This window comes from Populus euphratica, unplaced genomic scaffold, assembly GCF_000495115.2.
Source record: "Populus euphratica unplaced genomic scaffold, PopEup_1.0 scaffold101.1, whole genome shotgun sequence".
Taxonomy (NCBI): domain Eukaryota; kingdom Viridiplantae; phylum Streptophyta; class Magnoliopsida; order Malpighiales; family Salicaceae; genus Populus; species Populus euphratica.
In genome coordinates this window covers 721,594-738,038 of record NW_011499894.1, presented here as the reverse complement: position 1 = coordinate 738,038, position 16,445 = coordinate 721,594, and the positions used below count along the sequence as shown (strand labels likewise).

The following is a 16,445-nucleotide window of genomic DNA, read 5'->3' as shown; positions in this document are numbered from 1 at the left end:
TGTTGATTCCTATTGGCTAATTTTAGGCTCAGAACCTCTCCACCACTGAGTAATCAAGTAAGCTAACTAACATCATCATGAACACAACTTTTCATGGTATAAAAAAATTAATTATGAATGTTATAGTTGATTCTCATATTGCCTAGTGTTCTAGAGTTTTTATTTAATTTAATCTATCTTTTCATTTAGCCTAGTAGGTTCCTAAGTAAAGCAGAGAACATTTTTCAAATAGATACTGATCTTGAACACAATTTAATTTAGTTTTTGGTGGATTTAACAGGTTTTAACTTCACTTAGGACCCGTGATTTTTCAATATTTTCTATGAGACTGAACTGGGAAACTTTAAGTTACAGATGAGGCACTGTCTAGCTTCCAAGAATTCTTTTTTAAAGAATGACGCAGTTGGAAGTTAGTTTTGAAGAATGAAACAATTTGAAAAAGTTTTAGAAAAATAATATAGTTTTAGAAAAACTACTGTTCTAAATTATATTTTTTATATAGCTGCTATTTTGAATCACGGTTTTAATATTGGATTTGTTCTTCTGTAAACATAGTTGGTACTTTCTGTTCGCAGTTATTTGCGGCCATGGAATTATGATTCTACTGCATATGGTCCGTGGGAGGCCAAGACATGTCCCTTATAGTAGCCTTCCCTGTCCTTTTTTTCATGGGCTAACAAACAACAGTATGCTTGACAGAAAGAAACAGCAATCCCAAGAAATAAAGAAAAGAAAAGAAAAGAAACGCAGGGCCACTTTAAAGGAGATGAAGAAAATAAAAGTGAATGCACTAATCCAGTCATTTACAACACCGCGCACCCATGCCGATCGTAGTATTGTCAACCTTTCTTTAAACCCCTGGTGCGCTCTCAATAATTGCAGGCTTGACGGTTTAGATTCAAATGGTTTGTACGTTACTCCATTTCCTAAGCAGGATAAAATATGCAATGCACGAGAAGGTGATTCTTGATTATTTCCAGAACTATTGGCGAGTTCTGTCTCGGCATACCAGAAATATAAAAGCTGCGCACTAGATCGTAAATCCTGCACCCAAAATCAGAAGAAACTTAGTACTATTTTATTTTTCCAATACCTTTCTATCTTGAGCTATATCCTGATTTTCTGATGGTCTGCCGTGAACCCAGATGGAAGAAAAGCTGAAATCAGAAGTCACCGATTCATGTCGCCGCATTCTATGCTATGTTGCCATTACATCCAATATTCAAATAATGACTGGAAGTGAAAACCAATTTATTTTGGATCATATTGCCACTTATCATATTCTGTCTTTGTTGATATTATTCTTACACAAGAATCCAGTTTTGGACCAAACAAAGGATGGAAAACATAGCTAAAATTGTCGGAACCAGAGGGATATTAATGGAATGGATTATCATGGGCATAGTTGTTAGAACAGCTCAGTTTGGCAAATTGATTTGAGAAATCCGTGACTCGAGGTTGATTTAAATGAGGTTTTTTAAGTTGAATAAAAATAAGATTTTAATTCGATGAAGTCTAATTAACTCTCCTAGATTGAATCGTGAACTCATTGATTCAGTTAAATCTAACCAGTGAATTTTAAGAATTTTTCTTATAACTTGCGAGTTGACTCGATGTCATAGTAATTCATTTTCTTTTCTAGATATGTTCCCGAACCGGTTTAAATCTGACAAAAACTTATTTATGTTCGGAAGACCTTTACTTTTGAAATTATGTTTAGGAATTTCCATTGGGTTTCTCAGAGTTTGGGCCCATAACATGACATGAAAACCATCGCTCGGCTTATTTTAACACTGTTGGCCCAACCTATTATTAAATATATTCAAATTAATCAGCTGGAACGCCGATGTAAATTTTTTTAAAAAGGGTGTTTTTTACGGTTAAAAAATAATTTTATTTTTTTAATTTTAAATTATTATTTTTATATTTTTAAATAGTTTTAAAAAGAAACCCTTTGTAAACGATTTCTTCCAGCAGAGGAGCGACATGGCGGTAAACCAAGACGCGGGAAAACCTTGAGATGCTGCTGCTCGGAAGAATCTCTTTCATAATTAGGTAAATATATCATTAATGTTAGCACAGCCCTAGAGCCCAAATTTGTTATAATCATTCATCCATGAAATAACATATTACAGTATAAGTCACAAAGTAAGAACTCGAGTAAAAGTAATGGAAAGCATGCATTGTTTATAGAACAAATTTGCTGTTTGGTGTTCCTACAATATTTTCATACGTATTATTGATGCAAAAAGATTATGGAAAACTTTGCAGGCCGTTTCATGCAAATTGGTGTTACTACAATATTTTCATACGTATTAACAGACTCATTATGCCATATGATCCAATCTATCAAAACAATATCAAGAAAATCAAGAAAAAAAAAGAATTATTCAGATGGGTTTTTAACCAACCTAATTTGGAAACAAAAGGAAACTCTAAAATAGCTAGGAAAATAAAGAAAAAAAATCTAAAATTATCAAGGAAAATACTAAAAATTAAAGATCAATATTTTTTAGGTATAATTTGAGTACCTTCGCAACCTTAGGTTAAATTTATGTTTGGAGTACCTTTACTTCATGATTTTTTCTATTAATAAATTGTGGGAGTGAAGGGTATGGAGATAAGGCAAGTCCCTAGATACATGTGTGTGAAGTTTCTTATATTATGCTGAATTATACATCAACTTCTACCAAAAGCACAAAATAAATGCATCTGCTCAAAGATAATACTAACACAAAACGCTATTTTTTTTTTTCACATCCTGATGTGAATTTGGCTCCTCTCGTAGGCTGAACCCAACATCAGGATGCAACACATGAAAGCACTGCATCAGACGTTAAAAACAAAAGATCATATTGTATAAGAAAGTGACAGAAGAGGCAATTTGTTTTTTACGTTTGCTAAAACAGAACAAACAAAAGCAAAAAGATGTCGAAAAAATCTCTCTCATAGCACAGGAAACCAGAAGCTTGACATACCAAAATACCCATCTTCTAATCAGTCAATCTCATCACATGCTGCATCATCATCATCATCATCAGCAGCAGCAGCAGCAGAAGCAGTAGCAGAAGCGTCATTATATGCACCAGAAATCACAGTTTTGATATTTTCCAATTCCATCTCCAACTTCAGGTTCTTTTCCTTCTCAAGGTCCAACTCCCTCGTCAGATTCTCAATCCTTTGCACCAATTGTTCCTCTCCATCAGCCTCCCCGCCCAACAGAACAATCATTCTTGCTACTTGCCTTCTCTGCTCATCCAAATTCCTCTTTGATGCCATTAAACCCTCTAACACTGTCACTTGATTAAAGTCCTCAACGATTCCTTCTATTCCGCTCATGTTTTCACCAGTATGATCCTCCACTGGACCCTCCAAGTCACTTGACCCGATAGACGACACACTGAACCCAATGTTCGTGTCCGGAATGATTGTTTCACCCCCAAAACGAACCACTTTCACAACTGAATCATCTTCTGAATCACTACTGAATTCCGGGACAAGATTGAATTCATACTCATTTAGTTTCCAACCACTGATCCATCTAGTCTTCTCACTTGGACCAACTGATTCAGGACGCTCTTCTTCTTCTTCAACATCAGTGCCAGCAGTAATCTGGCTTGGTGTCCCTTGTAAAGCCTTGAGTTCTTTGAATGTTTCTTCAACATTAGGTAACCCATCGAAAACCTTCTTGAACAAAAAGTCTAATCCTCTACAGTTCTTGAAGAAAGAATACTCTAAAAGCTGATCAGCAGAAGGTCTCTTTGAAGGGTCTTGCTCAAGACAAGAAGCAACCATTTCTTTAAATTCTTTAGAGAACTTCTTGTTCTGATCAAGACAAGAAGCAACCATATCTTTAAATTCTTTAGAGAACTTCTTGTCCTTGAAATCTTTCTTGTACTTCTCGTCATGATAATTAGAGAACCCAAGCCTCTTCTTTATCTTCATGATCAAAGACTTCGATGGAGGAAGGTCAGAGAAAGGAGGTCGACCATAGGCTATTTCCAATGCAGTAATACCAAAAGACCATATATCAGCCTCGAGACTATAACCTGCATCTAAGTCATGTATAACCTCTGGTGCCATCCAATATGGGGTCCCTGCAACATCAGTCAACCTCATTCTTGATGAAGGGGACAACGGGGATGATCCCACAGCGCATCTTAAGTCGTAAATCGAGACCGATTTGCCACGATCTGCAAGTTTTATGCTACCATTTTCTGTGTCTATAAGAATGTTGCCCGCCTTGATATCTGTGTGTAAACGGCCTTGATCATGAATATAACACAATCCCTGGAGGGTTTCTTTGAGAATTATTGCGATGCTTGGCTCTGGTAGTCCGTCGGGGAAGTAAGAAGAGATTATAGGCTGGAGAGAGCCAGCAGCCATGTAAGGCATAACCACCCAAAGATAGCTATCAACGACAAAAGAACGATGGGATGCAAGAACGTTAGGGTGTGAATGAAGTAACATGGTTTTGGTTTCACGTCTGAGACAATCAAAATCGGCTGGATATTGCTCAAGATCAAAGATTCTGATTGCAACCAAAGTTGACTTCGAGATGTTGTGGATACATATTGCTTTGTGAACTTTGGCGCTAGCACCTGTACCGCCAATCTCATCCAAGAGTCTGTATGCATTTTGGTCTGTTGGGTACTGAAGTTGAGCTTCGGATTCTTGATCTAGTTCATCTGCCATGGATGATGCTTATTATGGTTTGATCTTGATCTTCAATGGGTTTAATTCGAGAGAATTTGTTGGTTTCTTGAATAGGGTTATGGAGTGTTAGGAAGTTTTCTTGATAAGGAGGATAGTTTGTTTTGGAAAAAGAAAGAAAGTAGGTAATTTGCAGGGTGGTTTTCTGGCGAAGTCTCAGGTTCGAAAGGGAGAGATAGTGGGGTGATCAATCTTTGAGAAATGAGAGTGCGAGCATGCATGGCATGAGAAATGCAAGAGTGCTTTTTATACCGTTTGAGCAATTCGAGCCTCTGCTGGGCTTCTTGTGCCTCATGGTTTGGGCTTTTCTCTCTCTCTTGATATATATATATATATATATATATATATATATATATAAAGCTTTTAACAAATGATGCATTTTTTAAAGTTTGTTTAAGTTTTTGTGTAAGATATAAATCATTCCAGGTTATGCCAATGGTTCCAATAACCTGGACTCATCACATATTCTTGGACTCATCACATAGTCTTGGTCAAGAGTGAGTAAAAAAATTCAAAAATTAATTAAATTAAAAAATTATAAAAACTAAACTATGAAAAACCAATTAAATTAATTAAAATTTAAAAAATAAACCTAACCAAACCGAATCGAAACTGAAAAAACAGGAAAAATACTGAGCCAGACCGGAAAAAAAACTTAGTCAAACTGAAAAAACCAAGCCAAATTGTAAAACCAAATCAAACCTATTTGAATCGATTTTTATCTAAAAAACAAACTGAAACTAGTTAGTTTAAACCAGTTTTAGTTTTTTTTAAAAAATAATTTGATTATTTTTTTATAAAAATCAAACAAAACAAAAAATAATTACCTCTCTAATTTTGATAGAGTACATCAAGAACAAAGTACTCCTAAGCTATGCTGGTAAGGCTAATTTTCTTTTATCTAATATAAAAAATGATGTTCAAATGGTACTTGAAGAAGTATTAAGATTTCACAATTTAATTAAAACTCCAAGGCTAAATTAGTTATTTGTATTTTTTAACAATAAAATTACTTATTTAATCTAATGATAAAAAAATATCTTTAGATTAGAAGCATCTTACTCTTTTTAATTTTTTTAGAATAATCAAATTACTTTATTACCCTTGAAAACAAATTCAACTAAACTCTCCTATAAGGGCTTTTTCATCCTTTTATCATGGTGTTTTTTTTTTTCATTATCAAGATCACCCAAAGGTATTATTGTTTATATATTAAATATTATTAAAAAAATTTAGTTGCATATTCGTAACACTCTGGCAAATGGCTAGTCTCCGCACCATTCAAATGGCACGTGTGGGGACTTTTGTGACAATGTTGTAAAGGTTTTAACATCTTCATAATAGTACGACGCATGAGCCAAATACGTTTGCAGTTTTGGCATTGTCTACCATTTCTTTTTTCTTTTTTTTCTCTTTCCATCTCAATTTTCATGCCAACCCCTTTAAAACTTCATAATATCCCCTTCAATATTTTTTCCTTTACATTTGGTTCTTATTCTTTTAATTAATATTTTTTTTATTTTAAATAATCTATAAAATTAAAAAAAAATTAATTTCACCTCCTTCAATTTTTTTCCTTTCAAATTTGATCTCTATGATTTTGATCGTTATTTGTTTTGTTTCAGATCATTTTTCAATTTTTGTTTTTATAATTTCATTCTTTTTAGTTTTTCTCCTATCAAATTTGATTCTCATTCTTTGTATTTTTTTTTAAACTTTGGTAAGATTTTTAAGTTGATATTTTTTCATGATTTTATTTTTCATCATTATATTGGTTGAGAATTAAATTTCTTAATTAAACCATGATCTAGGATTTCATAGGTTGTGTTTTCTAGAGATTAGATTATGTTTTAGAGGTTAACGTGTATGTTTACTTGGTTTTTATTTTTCTTTGTTTAAGTTGTTTTTTTTTAATTTTCATCCTTCAAAGTTTGTTCATTTAGAGACTAGTTCTATTTTTTTATTTATTCGCTTTTTATATAATTTTTATTGGTCTAAAAAACAACCCCGATTATCATGAGTCTTTTTATTTTTCATTCTATGTTAGTTTTTTTTTTTGTAATTCTTTAAATTAATTTTTTTATTCCATCCTTCAATATTTGGAATAATATTTTTAAACAATTTATGGAATTAGAACTCTTTTTTAATTTCACCCCACTTTAAGTTTTTAATCATTCAAATTTAGTTCTTATTATTTTTATTACTGTTTGGTTTATTTGAGATAATTTATTTTTTACAATTTCATCCTCATTGAGTCTTTTTTCCTGAGAAATTCAATTTTATTTTTTTATTACTATTTTTTTCATTGGAAAAAATTTTAAATTGATAATTTTTTTATTTCATCATTTGATATTAGATTGATTGAAGATTGAATTTCTTGAGTTAACTCTAATCTATGATTTCACGAGTTTTGAGTTTTAGAAATTAAATCAGATTTAAAAAGTTTGTCTAATTTTGCTTGATTTTATCGCTTGTATTTAAATTTATATTTTTTAAGTTTTATCATTCAATATTTATTCACTAGAATGTTTGGTTTTTTTTTATGTAGGATTTTTCACTAATTTAAAAATAAACCTTGTTTTCTCGAGTCTTTTTATTTATTGTCCTTTGTTATATTTACTTTGTCTTATAAACATTAAATATTGTAAAAAATAGAACTTATTGATTCATCATGAATTTAGGATTTAATTGGTTACAAGTTTAGAACTTTAGCCCAGATTTAAAAGATTTACTAAGGTTTGCTTATTTTTTTTAAAGCTGATTTGTTTTTTAAATTTTTATTATTTATCATTTATATCATTAGTGATTAGACTTTGTTTTTATATATTTTTTTAAATTTTATTATTTATTATTTATATCATTAACGATGAAACTAAACTTCTTCTTCTTCTTTTTTTTTATCTTATTTGTCTTTTATATGATTTTTTTTGTGATTTTTTTAAAAAATATAGGTCACCTTGAAATTTTTTGTTTGTTGTTTTTGATTGGATTTATTTTAAAAAATTTATTAAATAAATTGAATCAGATATTTTGAGCAGATCCCTAGCAATAAGTGGACTCGTTAGCTAGTTAAGTCAGTCCTATCCAAATATTTCTTAATAAAAAGATAATTTATTATAGTTATTTTTAAGATAATTTAAGTAGACATATATTTTTTTTTAATAATAGTATAGAAACTATAAATAACCTGACAGTTATTTTTTTAATTCTATACTTTCATTATTTTTACAAACAAATTATTATATTGATTATTTTCATTAACGAATTCTATTTACTTTTAAAATAAATTTCTTACATAATATATAAAAAAATTAAAAAAATTAGCATATCCATCATGTATCATATTTTAATTTTTTTAGAACGGTTGCATCGTTATGTTTGTATCATTGATTTTAATTAAATAAAAATAATTAAATTAAAAAAATATTAATATTAATGATGCCAACATTATAAATCACAATAGTTGGAATTCTAGAAAATCTAAATAATCTAAAAATAAAATTTTCAGATTAAATAATTAATTAATCTATTGATCATAACAATCTTATTTATTCTCAGTAGTAAAGATGATTTATAGCTTATATTAGTTACTTGGTAAATAAGATGACTTGTTATTATTACTTATCAAAAATTATCTTTAATAAAGATATGAATTCTCCGATGATTAAATATATATGCAATAAAAAATAAAAATTATGAATTTTTATTATAAAAGTCTTGTGGTGTATTTATAACCCCATAAGTCTTGTTTTTTTATGAAGATGAGGATTTAAAATTTCATTTTATCTTAATAATATTTAATGAGAGATAAATATTCCTTACATCTGTATTAATATTTGATGAAAATATTATAAGTTCTTGAAAGATAATTGAGTTCTTCCATTATGATAGACTCAAGGGAGGTGGGTCTTTCTATTGATGAGCCTAAAAAAAACTCAACTTGTTTTTTAGATGAGTCCAACGAAGTCTAAGTTTGTTTCTTAAATGTGCTGTGCCTAAAACTTGGTATATTATCGAGCCCAATTATTATTGGTTCTACCATTTCGTGTTTTTATTGGAATGTGTTTATGTTCCAGAAAATTCATATTTATAAATTTTTTTAATTTAATATTTTTTTTGGTAAAAATATATTAATAAAAACTTGATTCATGAATAATCTTTTCTGATGAGACACTTGAGAGTCTGTCTTGCAGTTCATTACAGAAGCGCTAAGTTGAGAACTGCTATAAATTAGTCTTGGGGTCTTGTTGGAATCCAAAACTTTGACACTTAGTCTCTAAAAATTTTGTTAGCATTGTCAATTATTGGTTTTTGTAAGATAGCGTAATGCAAGATTCAAAGTTCTGTGGATTCAATGTACTTAAATTAAAACGAAAAGAAATTGAAAACAGAGATAATAATAGATATTGCTTATCCTTGATTGATCTTATTTTCTCAATACATGTTGCTTTCAGAAATTTTGCAAATCCTTATTCACACAGGAAAATGCTTCCTTTTCCAATGTCCTATTTGCAGTTTTCAAGGGGAACCCCGCACAAGCACCTATTATGGAAATATGTGGAGTAATCAAAGCTCTGCAGCTTACCACCTACAGGAATCTGGCCACACAGCCTGTTGTAACTCATGTTCAGGGACTGCAAAGGTATCTGAGTCATTTGTGGAGGTATGCTTCCGAAAATCTTGTTGTGACTAATGTCCAGATTTCGCAAGCCACTTGGAAACGCCACATTTGACAAATTGAATTTCAATATATTCCTAGAGAGATCCACATCTCGAGTAGTTTTGTTCAGCCCAAATAGCATGGAAGCATCACCAACAAGCTTGTTGCGTGATAAATCAATGACGCTGAAGTCCATGTTCCCTAATGATGCAGGGATTTCACCAGTAAGTTGGTTGTGAGACAGGTAAAGATACGGTACGCTGCCTTTAAATGTCCCAAATGATTCTGGGATTGAACCTGTCAGCCTGTTCCTGTCCAAGTGAAGAGCATGAAGATTTGGCAGCAAAGCTAGTGAGCTCGGTATTGATCCAGAAAGGCCGTTAAAAGACAAGTCCAAGAATGTGAGCTTCTTGAGTTTGCTAAGAAAGCCAGGTACTGTCCCAGTGAGATTTAGCCGGTCAAGACTGAGAAAATTTAAGTGTACGAGCTTGGCAATGGCAGGTTGTATGGGGCCTGTAACATCTGTCAGCTTGCGGAATACAAGGGTCTGGAGATAGGGCAAGTCCCCAACTGCAGCAGGGAGTTGGCCAGAAAGGTTGCCAGCAAAAATTGTGAGAGAAATGATGCGGTTGGAGGTGGAATCACACTTAACTTGGTACCAAGCTTTGCAGCAATCAGTGTCCGATTGCCATGAAGCTAAGAGGTATGGATCGCCAAAATGTTTTTTGATTCGTAGGAGAACCTTTTTGTCATGGGAATTGCAAAGGTCTTTTGAGAGGGAGAGTGAAAGAAGAGTGGAAATGACAAGGGAAAGGAAAAGGGTTTTCATGCTCGCTTCTGCTCGCTCTAGAAGACCTCTTCTTTTTGCTCTACGTTTTTTGATAGATGGAATGCAAATGTTCTATTTAAAGGGTTCTTCAGTCTTCGATATGTTTGTATGATGTGAGGAAAGGCTACATAGACAGCTCAAAGCTGGTTTGAAGAGGTAAAGTCCAAGTAAATCTCGGCCAAAATATTTGACTAACCTAAGCCAGATTGAAGGGGAGACACATTACTGTCAGATCTCAATGTTCTCGTGTCTCTTTGCCACCGGCTTTCCTGCTGGTTTATATATTAACTAGACACAATACATGAGATTGAGTAGTTCGTGTTTGTCCTGTTGGTTGTTTATATATATATATATATATATATATATTATGGATACACTTGACTCTACAAACGGGTAAACAGTTATCTTCAAGAACTAAACTAAGAGAAAGAACTCGTAAACTTGAAATATTACCGGGGATCGCAAACTTGAGTCAACTATGAGCCATGTTCGGTACCTGCAACTCTAAAAAGAGCTGGATCTCAGACTCTAGATCATATTAAGGCACATACTCCAAGACACCTCCACCAAAAACACCTCCACCAAGTAATGTCAAATGAAAATGATATTATCAAAATGAGATAAAGGTTGCAAAGGGCATATCATGGGTGCTTTGATTGGTTTCGTATAAAAAGTAACGTAAAATGTCCGCTCTTTTTCTGTATTAATTAATCATACATGACTGTTCATTGGCACATTCAGGTCACCGGACTTTTCTTTTTACGCTGGATGTAACCGTTCATTGGCACATTCAGGTCACCGGACTTCTCTTTTTACGCTGGATGTAACCTGAAATGAAACCTTGTTTTGTTGGCATTCCTCGTGGAATGGTTTAGACAATAAAATCAGCACACCAGGTGTTAAGTGGCTTGGATTCGTTTTCTCTTCACCTTGAAAAGAGGATTCATGCTTGTTTGGGGTGTGATTTAACCTTTTTTTAAATGAAAATTTAAATTATTTTTTTATTTTTTTAGATATTTTGATTTAATAATATCAAAATGAATTTATATATATATATAGTATTTTAATATATTTTTAAATAAAAAATATTTTAAAAAATAATTATTATCACACTCTCAAACACTTCTAAAAAAAACATTTACTGTAATTTTTTAATTGAAATTTAACCAAATTTTAAAGATTCCGTTGAACTTAGTCAGAAAAATAAATCCTCTTATGAGCTAAAAAATCTCTAATTCTTCATCCCAAACATCATGATTTTTTCAATGTGCCAATTTATCATCTCAATTCTTCCTCCTCCTTCTCTTTTTTTATTTTTATTTTTATTTTGTCTATTAGTAATATATTTTTCTAAGTAGGTATACGAAAAGGAGAGGACTTGGTAGAATCTCTCTGACTTTCTCTTCAATTTCTCAGTAGAATTCTAATAGAGAGGTACATTCAAGAAATCATATTGTTTAAGGTGAAAATCATATGTTTTTCGGTTCATAAAGATTTGTTTTAAGTTGAGAGGGGTTACTCCTTTTTAACCTGAAAAATTAATGAAATTTCTTGATAAAACCTAAAAGAAATCATAGTTTAATGTCATATTTAAAGAATAATTCTTTTTGGCAATGATATTTTACACATGAATTTCAATTTTGATTTTCATTACCAAAGTACTTGTTTTTTTATTAACATCCTCAAAATCAATTTTTTTTATTGGTGTTATGAAAGAATTTACTCAACATAAACGATAATATTGTACATAATCACAATGTTAAGATATTATAAATGGTAAGGTTTTTTTTTTTATTATTATTAGTAAAGTTGAAGGTAAAAAGGATCACGAGTTTTTTCTTTTCTTTTCTTCTTTCTTTTAGTAAAGTTAAAGGTTAAAATGATCATGAGCTAAACAATGAAAATAACATTTGTCTCTAAAATTGGTCATAACTTACTTGTATGACTAAGTGTATTTATACACATAGCTTGGATTTTTTTTTTGTGGAGGAGGAATTATGTCATTGGCTAACCAAGATGGCTTATCGATTGATGTCATGTTATGTCATTAAGTTTTTGGCATGTGATTGGAGGAGAAGTTGGTGTGTCATATTTTTATGATGGAGTACATTTATTTTTATTAAAGTTCATACGGGTTGATTGGTGAAGCAAAAACATAATTAGGTGATAAAAAAATAATATCTGTGTGTGAGAAAAAATATTTATATATGCTACACATTAAAATTGTCAGTACCTATAAAAATAAATTTATAAATATGAGAGAAAAAGATAGAGAGAGAAGAAAAAAATATAATAAGAGAAAATTGGATTGGTCACTAGGTTAAGCCTAGGTAACTTGATTGCCTTGAACACCAGCACATGGTCACTTTAAACAACTTGGGTGCTAACTCCTACTCACCTTAAACAATAAGGTTATTTAGGTTGAGGCCTAAATAACCCAAATATTTATTATTATTATTATTATTATTATTATTATTATTTCATAAAAATTATACTCTATCATTTGCCCACTAAGTCTTTTAAACATACATGTTTAGAAAACTTTAGCTAGTTAAAAGAAAGAAAAACTTAGAGTGTAAATCTTATATTTATGGTTATGCCTTTGAATGTTTGTCCTTTTTTTTTGTGAACTCATGAGATATATTTGTTAATATTTTTTGGAGAAGTATATATGATCCTTTTAAAGACAAGTGATTAATGAGATCTAGAGTAGAATCTATGATCTTTTTGGAGAGATATTATCATGAGAACTTGGAGGCAATGGTCACATGGATCATAAAATGTGTTTGGAGACATGGAGATTTTCATAGTAAAGATATGGAGAAAATTAATTGTTTTTCATTAAAATTTTTGAAAGATAGATATATAATGTATGGTATAATCTGAAGATTATTTGATCTCAAACAACGCATCAAATGACTTCTTTGCCTAGTTCTAGTTGCTTTTCTGTTCTCAAAAATTAGTGAAGGTAATCTCTATCGATTAATCTTTTATTTTTTTCAAAGTGTGACATTCGTCGGTGTCATGCTCATAATCACGATGAAAAGAAAAAAATTTGTTAGGGTTCCTTATGTTCACACCATTTATTATAGGAGGAGGATATTGCACAAACTCTTTTCTTAGAAAGCAACTAATATCTTAGTATGTATAGTGGTTAAATATTTAAACATAGGCTTGAAGAATGTGAGGTAATCACAATTATATCCTTTGGTGTTTATTTTTTATGCTCTAATAAGAAACTAATAACATTGGGGAAAGTCAATTTGATGGAAACATGGGTGACCTTGTTTAGTGATCGTAACTTTTTCCACAATAAAAAAAAAAAATTACATTGCTTGTTTGAATCTAATAAGACTTATTTCAAGAAGTGTGTATAACATTTTCCAAATGAAATAGTTATATACTTTATTAATCAGAGCTTTTATAGTGATGGATTCAAGAATTTTATCTGCATTAAGCATTTCTTTGTTGACCTTTAAAGATAAGCCTTGGTGCTCTCATTTTCTCGTTGTGTAATAGTAAAGAGCTTTATGATACTCTTTTTAACAGGAATGCTTATGCTAAAACAAGAGATATTTTAAAGATGAGTCATGAAAATAAAGAATAGATTCAAGCTCTAAGTTATAGTACTATACACGTGCAGATCCAATAATTGTTGGAAAAGGTTTGCACATAGCATCAATGTTTTATATAAAAAACTCAAGGATACATCTCATATTTTGTATGTGCTCTCGAGGTTCTGTCAATCCCTTGTAGTTGTATAGGTTGGCTTTTACATAAACAAAGTATTTGAAGAGTTGAGTGTGTAGGATTCTATGATAAAATGATGATTCTCCTATTATGATGTATTCAAAAGCTCGTGAAGTCATGGATTTCATCTTACTTTTAGGCCTTTTCTAGTGCATGAGTGAGATTCAAATAAATATTGATGGCAATTGTATCTTTTAAAGGATATCAAGTGAGAACAAGGTGTGTAACTCTTTCTAAGTGTAGGAGTGTGAGCGTTACTCACTTGCATATCATATGGTCCTTTAGGAAACTTGAGTTGTTTTTTATGCACTTAGTGATGCATGAATGAGAGCTTGTTGTTGTATAAATAAAAAAGTGCAACAATGTAGTTGCATCACTGCGATATCATTATTGAGAAATTGCACTTAATTGGAGTTGCCATAGTAAAAAGATCAGTCACTGTCTCTTATATTGAAGTTTCATCAACCATGAAAAATGATTTAGGTTAAGAGTTAAGGGAATGAAGTAGATTTTTATTTAGATCCCACATATAGTGTTACTAATAAAATCGTAAAAATCTTCACACGTAAATTGGATTTTTCACAATCTGCAACAAAACTAAATTGTGTGAATTGAGTTGAGTTTTTATCTTGAAAGCTCTTAAGAAAGTAAGTCCCTCTTAGAATGAGTAACTATTCGATGTTTAAGTCATCACTTGTATATAAGGGAGAAGGTAATGTATATACATATAAAAAAAAGTATATAGTATGTATTTTTATGTATAGCTAGGTATATAGGATTACGAAGAAACTATATGGCTTGAGAGTTTCTAGGTATAAAGTTTGGCACTCTCTATTGTAAAGAGTTTGTGTGTCCAAAATTAGTCATGACTTGCTTGTGGGATGAAGTGTGTTTATATAACTAACTTGAAATTTTTTTTATAAAAGTATTAAGTCATAGGACATCCAAAAATGAATTTTATGCCTAGCATGTGATTGAAGAATAAGTCAATGTGTTATGTTTTTGTGATAAAATATATTGATTTTCATTAAAGTTTATGTAAGATAACAAGTGTTATAAAAATCTATATGAATAATAAAAAATAATGTTTGTTAGTAAAAATTTCATGCAGACGAGAGAAAAAATTATATGTGCTACACATTAAAATTATCAATACCTAGAAAAATAAATATATAAATTAAAAAAAAAAATAAAAATTGAAATGAATTATGCTCGGATAATCTGATTATCTTGACCCAAGCCCAGGACGGTCAGGGGGACGGTCCCCCACGCCTGCCCCAGGTGAGCAGCGCTGTCCAAGCCTGGTGAAACAACCCAAATATTTACTTGAGTTATTGTACCTTTTTTTTTTTTTTCCCAAAATGATGCTTATTTTATTTGAGTGCTAGTACCTTCGGTTTTTTTTTTAAGTGTTTCTTAGAATATATTATGTTTTTATGACGTGTCTGTTAAATAGACACCTATCAACCTTATTGTGGGATCCATTATACAAAAAAACATGTGAAATTTTGAAAATTAAAAATAAAATAAATAATAAAGATGTAAGTTTTATTTCCAGAAGGAAATGTCCTACCCATTATTTCTACTGTATGTTATAAAAGCACTGAAATCCTGAATTCAATAATAAAAAAAAAACATTGTGTTGTGGAGACATATATCGTTTTTATCATTATATTTTATTTATTGCTTTAATGTTTCTAAATGATCCATAAAAAGGAGTGAAGAAATTTCTTTATAAAGCATGATCTCCGTTTCTAAATGATCCATAAAAAGGAGTGAAAAAATTTCTTTATAAAGCATGATCTTCATTATTTCATTTTTCAAATTTTGATTTTTTTTTTCATTTTTTCCATTTATAAATAAAGGGTTTAATCAATGGACATTTCACTCAGAATTTATCAACTTGCGGCTGGGAATTTTAATTGAAAAATAAATAAAGAATTAGAAACTCAAATAAAAAATATATATATAAATAAAATTTACTTTCTTAAAGAATAATGATAAAGATACGTATTAGAAAACAAGTTTTTAATTATATTATATTATTATACTAGAAACCCTAATATTATACACATTGTGTCAAAAAATTCAAAAATAGAGTGCATATTAATAACTAGGAATTAAAGTTTTTCTTTCAGTCCTTGAAAGGAACAAGGGTGGATTCATAATCTTACTTTTCCCTAATTTATATCCACAAAACGTCTATATTTCACTTTTGCTCTCTTCCTTCTTCCACACCTTACCTTTACTGACCCTCTCCTCACTCAAACCAGCAGTGTTAGCTCTCTGCTTTGAATTGTTAAAAAAAAAAAAAAAAGAGTGTTCTGCTTTAGGAAGAGCATGTCTGGAGAATGACAACTAATAATATTTTTCTCATGTTTTAATAATAAGCATCCACAGCCATACTCTCCTTTAATAGCTAGCAAGTATGCTTTCTTTTTCATAGCACATCCATGCCCTCTAAACTACTTTTTACTCTGGCTTTATGAACAA

At 30.8% G+C, this 16,445-nt stretch overlaps 2 protein-coding genes across 2 annotated transcripts; both read right to left on the bottom strand.

The window, feature by feature from the left end:
- Positions 1–2,997: 2,997 nt before the first annotated feature.
- On the bottom strand, positions 2,998–4,736 carry LOC105131871 (serine/threonine-protein kinase BLUS1-like). The gene has a single exon (XM_011035050.1). It carries the CDS (start codon positions 4,693–4,695, stop codon positions 2,998–3,000), a length of 1,698 nt encoding a protein of 565 aa, XP_011033352.1. The 5' UTR covers positions 4,696–4,736.
- Positions 4,737–9,054: 4,318 nt separating this feature from the next.
- Positions 9,055–10,291, bottom strand: LOC105131799 (polygalacturonase inhibitor-like). Its single transcript, XM_011034954.1, has one exon. It carries the CDS (start codon positions 10,200–10,202, stop codon positions 9,219–9,221), a length of 984 nt encoding a protein of 327 aa, XP_011033256.1. The 5' UTR covers positions 10,203–10,291; the 3' UTR covers positions 9,055–9,218.
- Positions 10,292–16,445: the final 6,154 nt, after the last annotated feature.

Bases quoted from the DNA above. Each gene is read 5' to 3' on its own strand.
- LOC105131871 (XM_011035050.1), bottom strand. From the start codon at position 4,695: ATGGCAGATGAACTAGATCAAGAATCCGAAGCTCAACTTCAGTACCCA.
- LOC105131799 (XM_011034954.1), bottom strand. From the start codon at position 10,202: ATGAAAACCCTTTTCCTTTCCCTTGTCATTTCCACTCTTCTTTCACTC.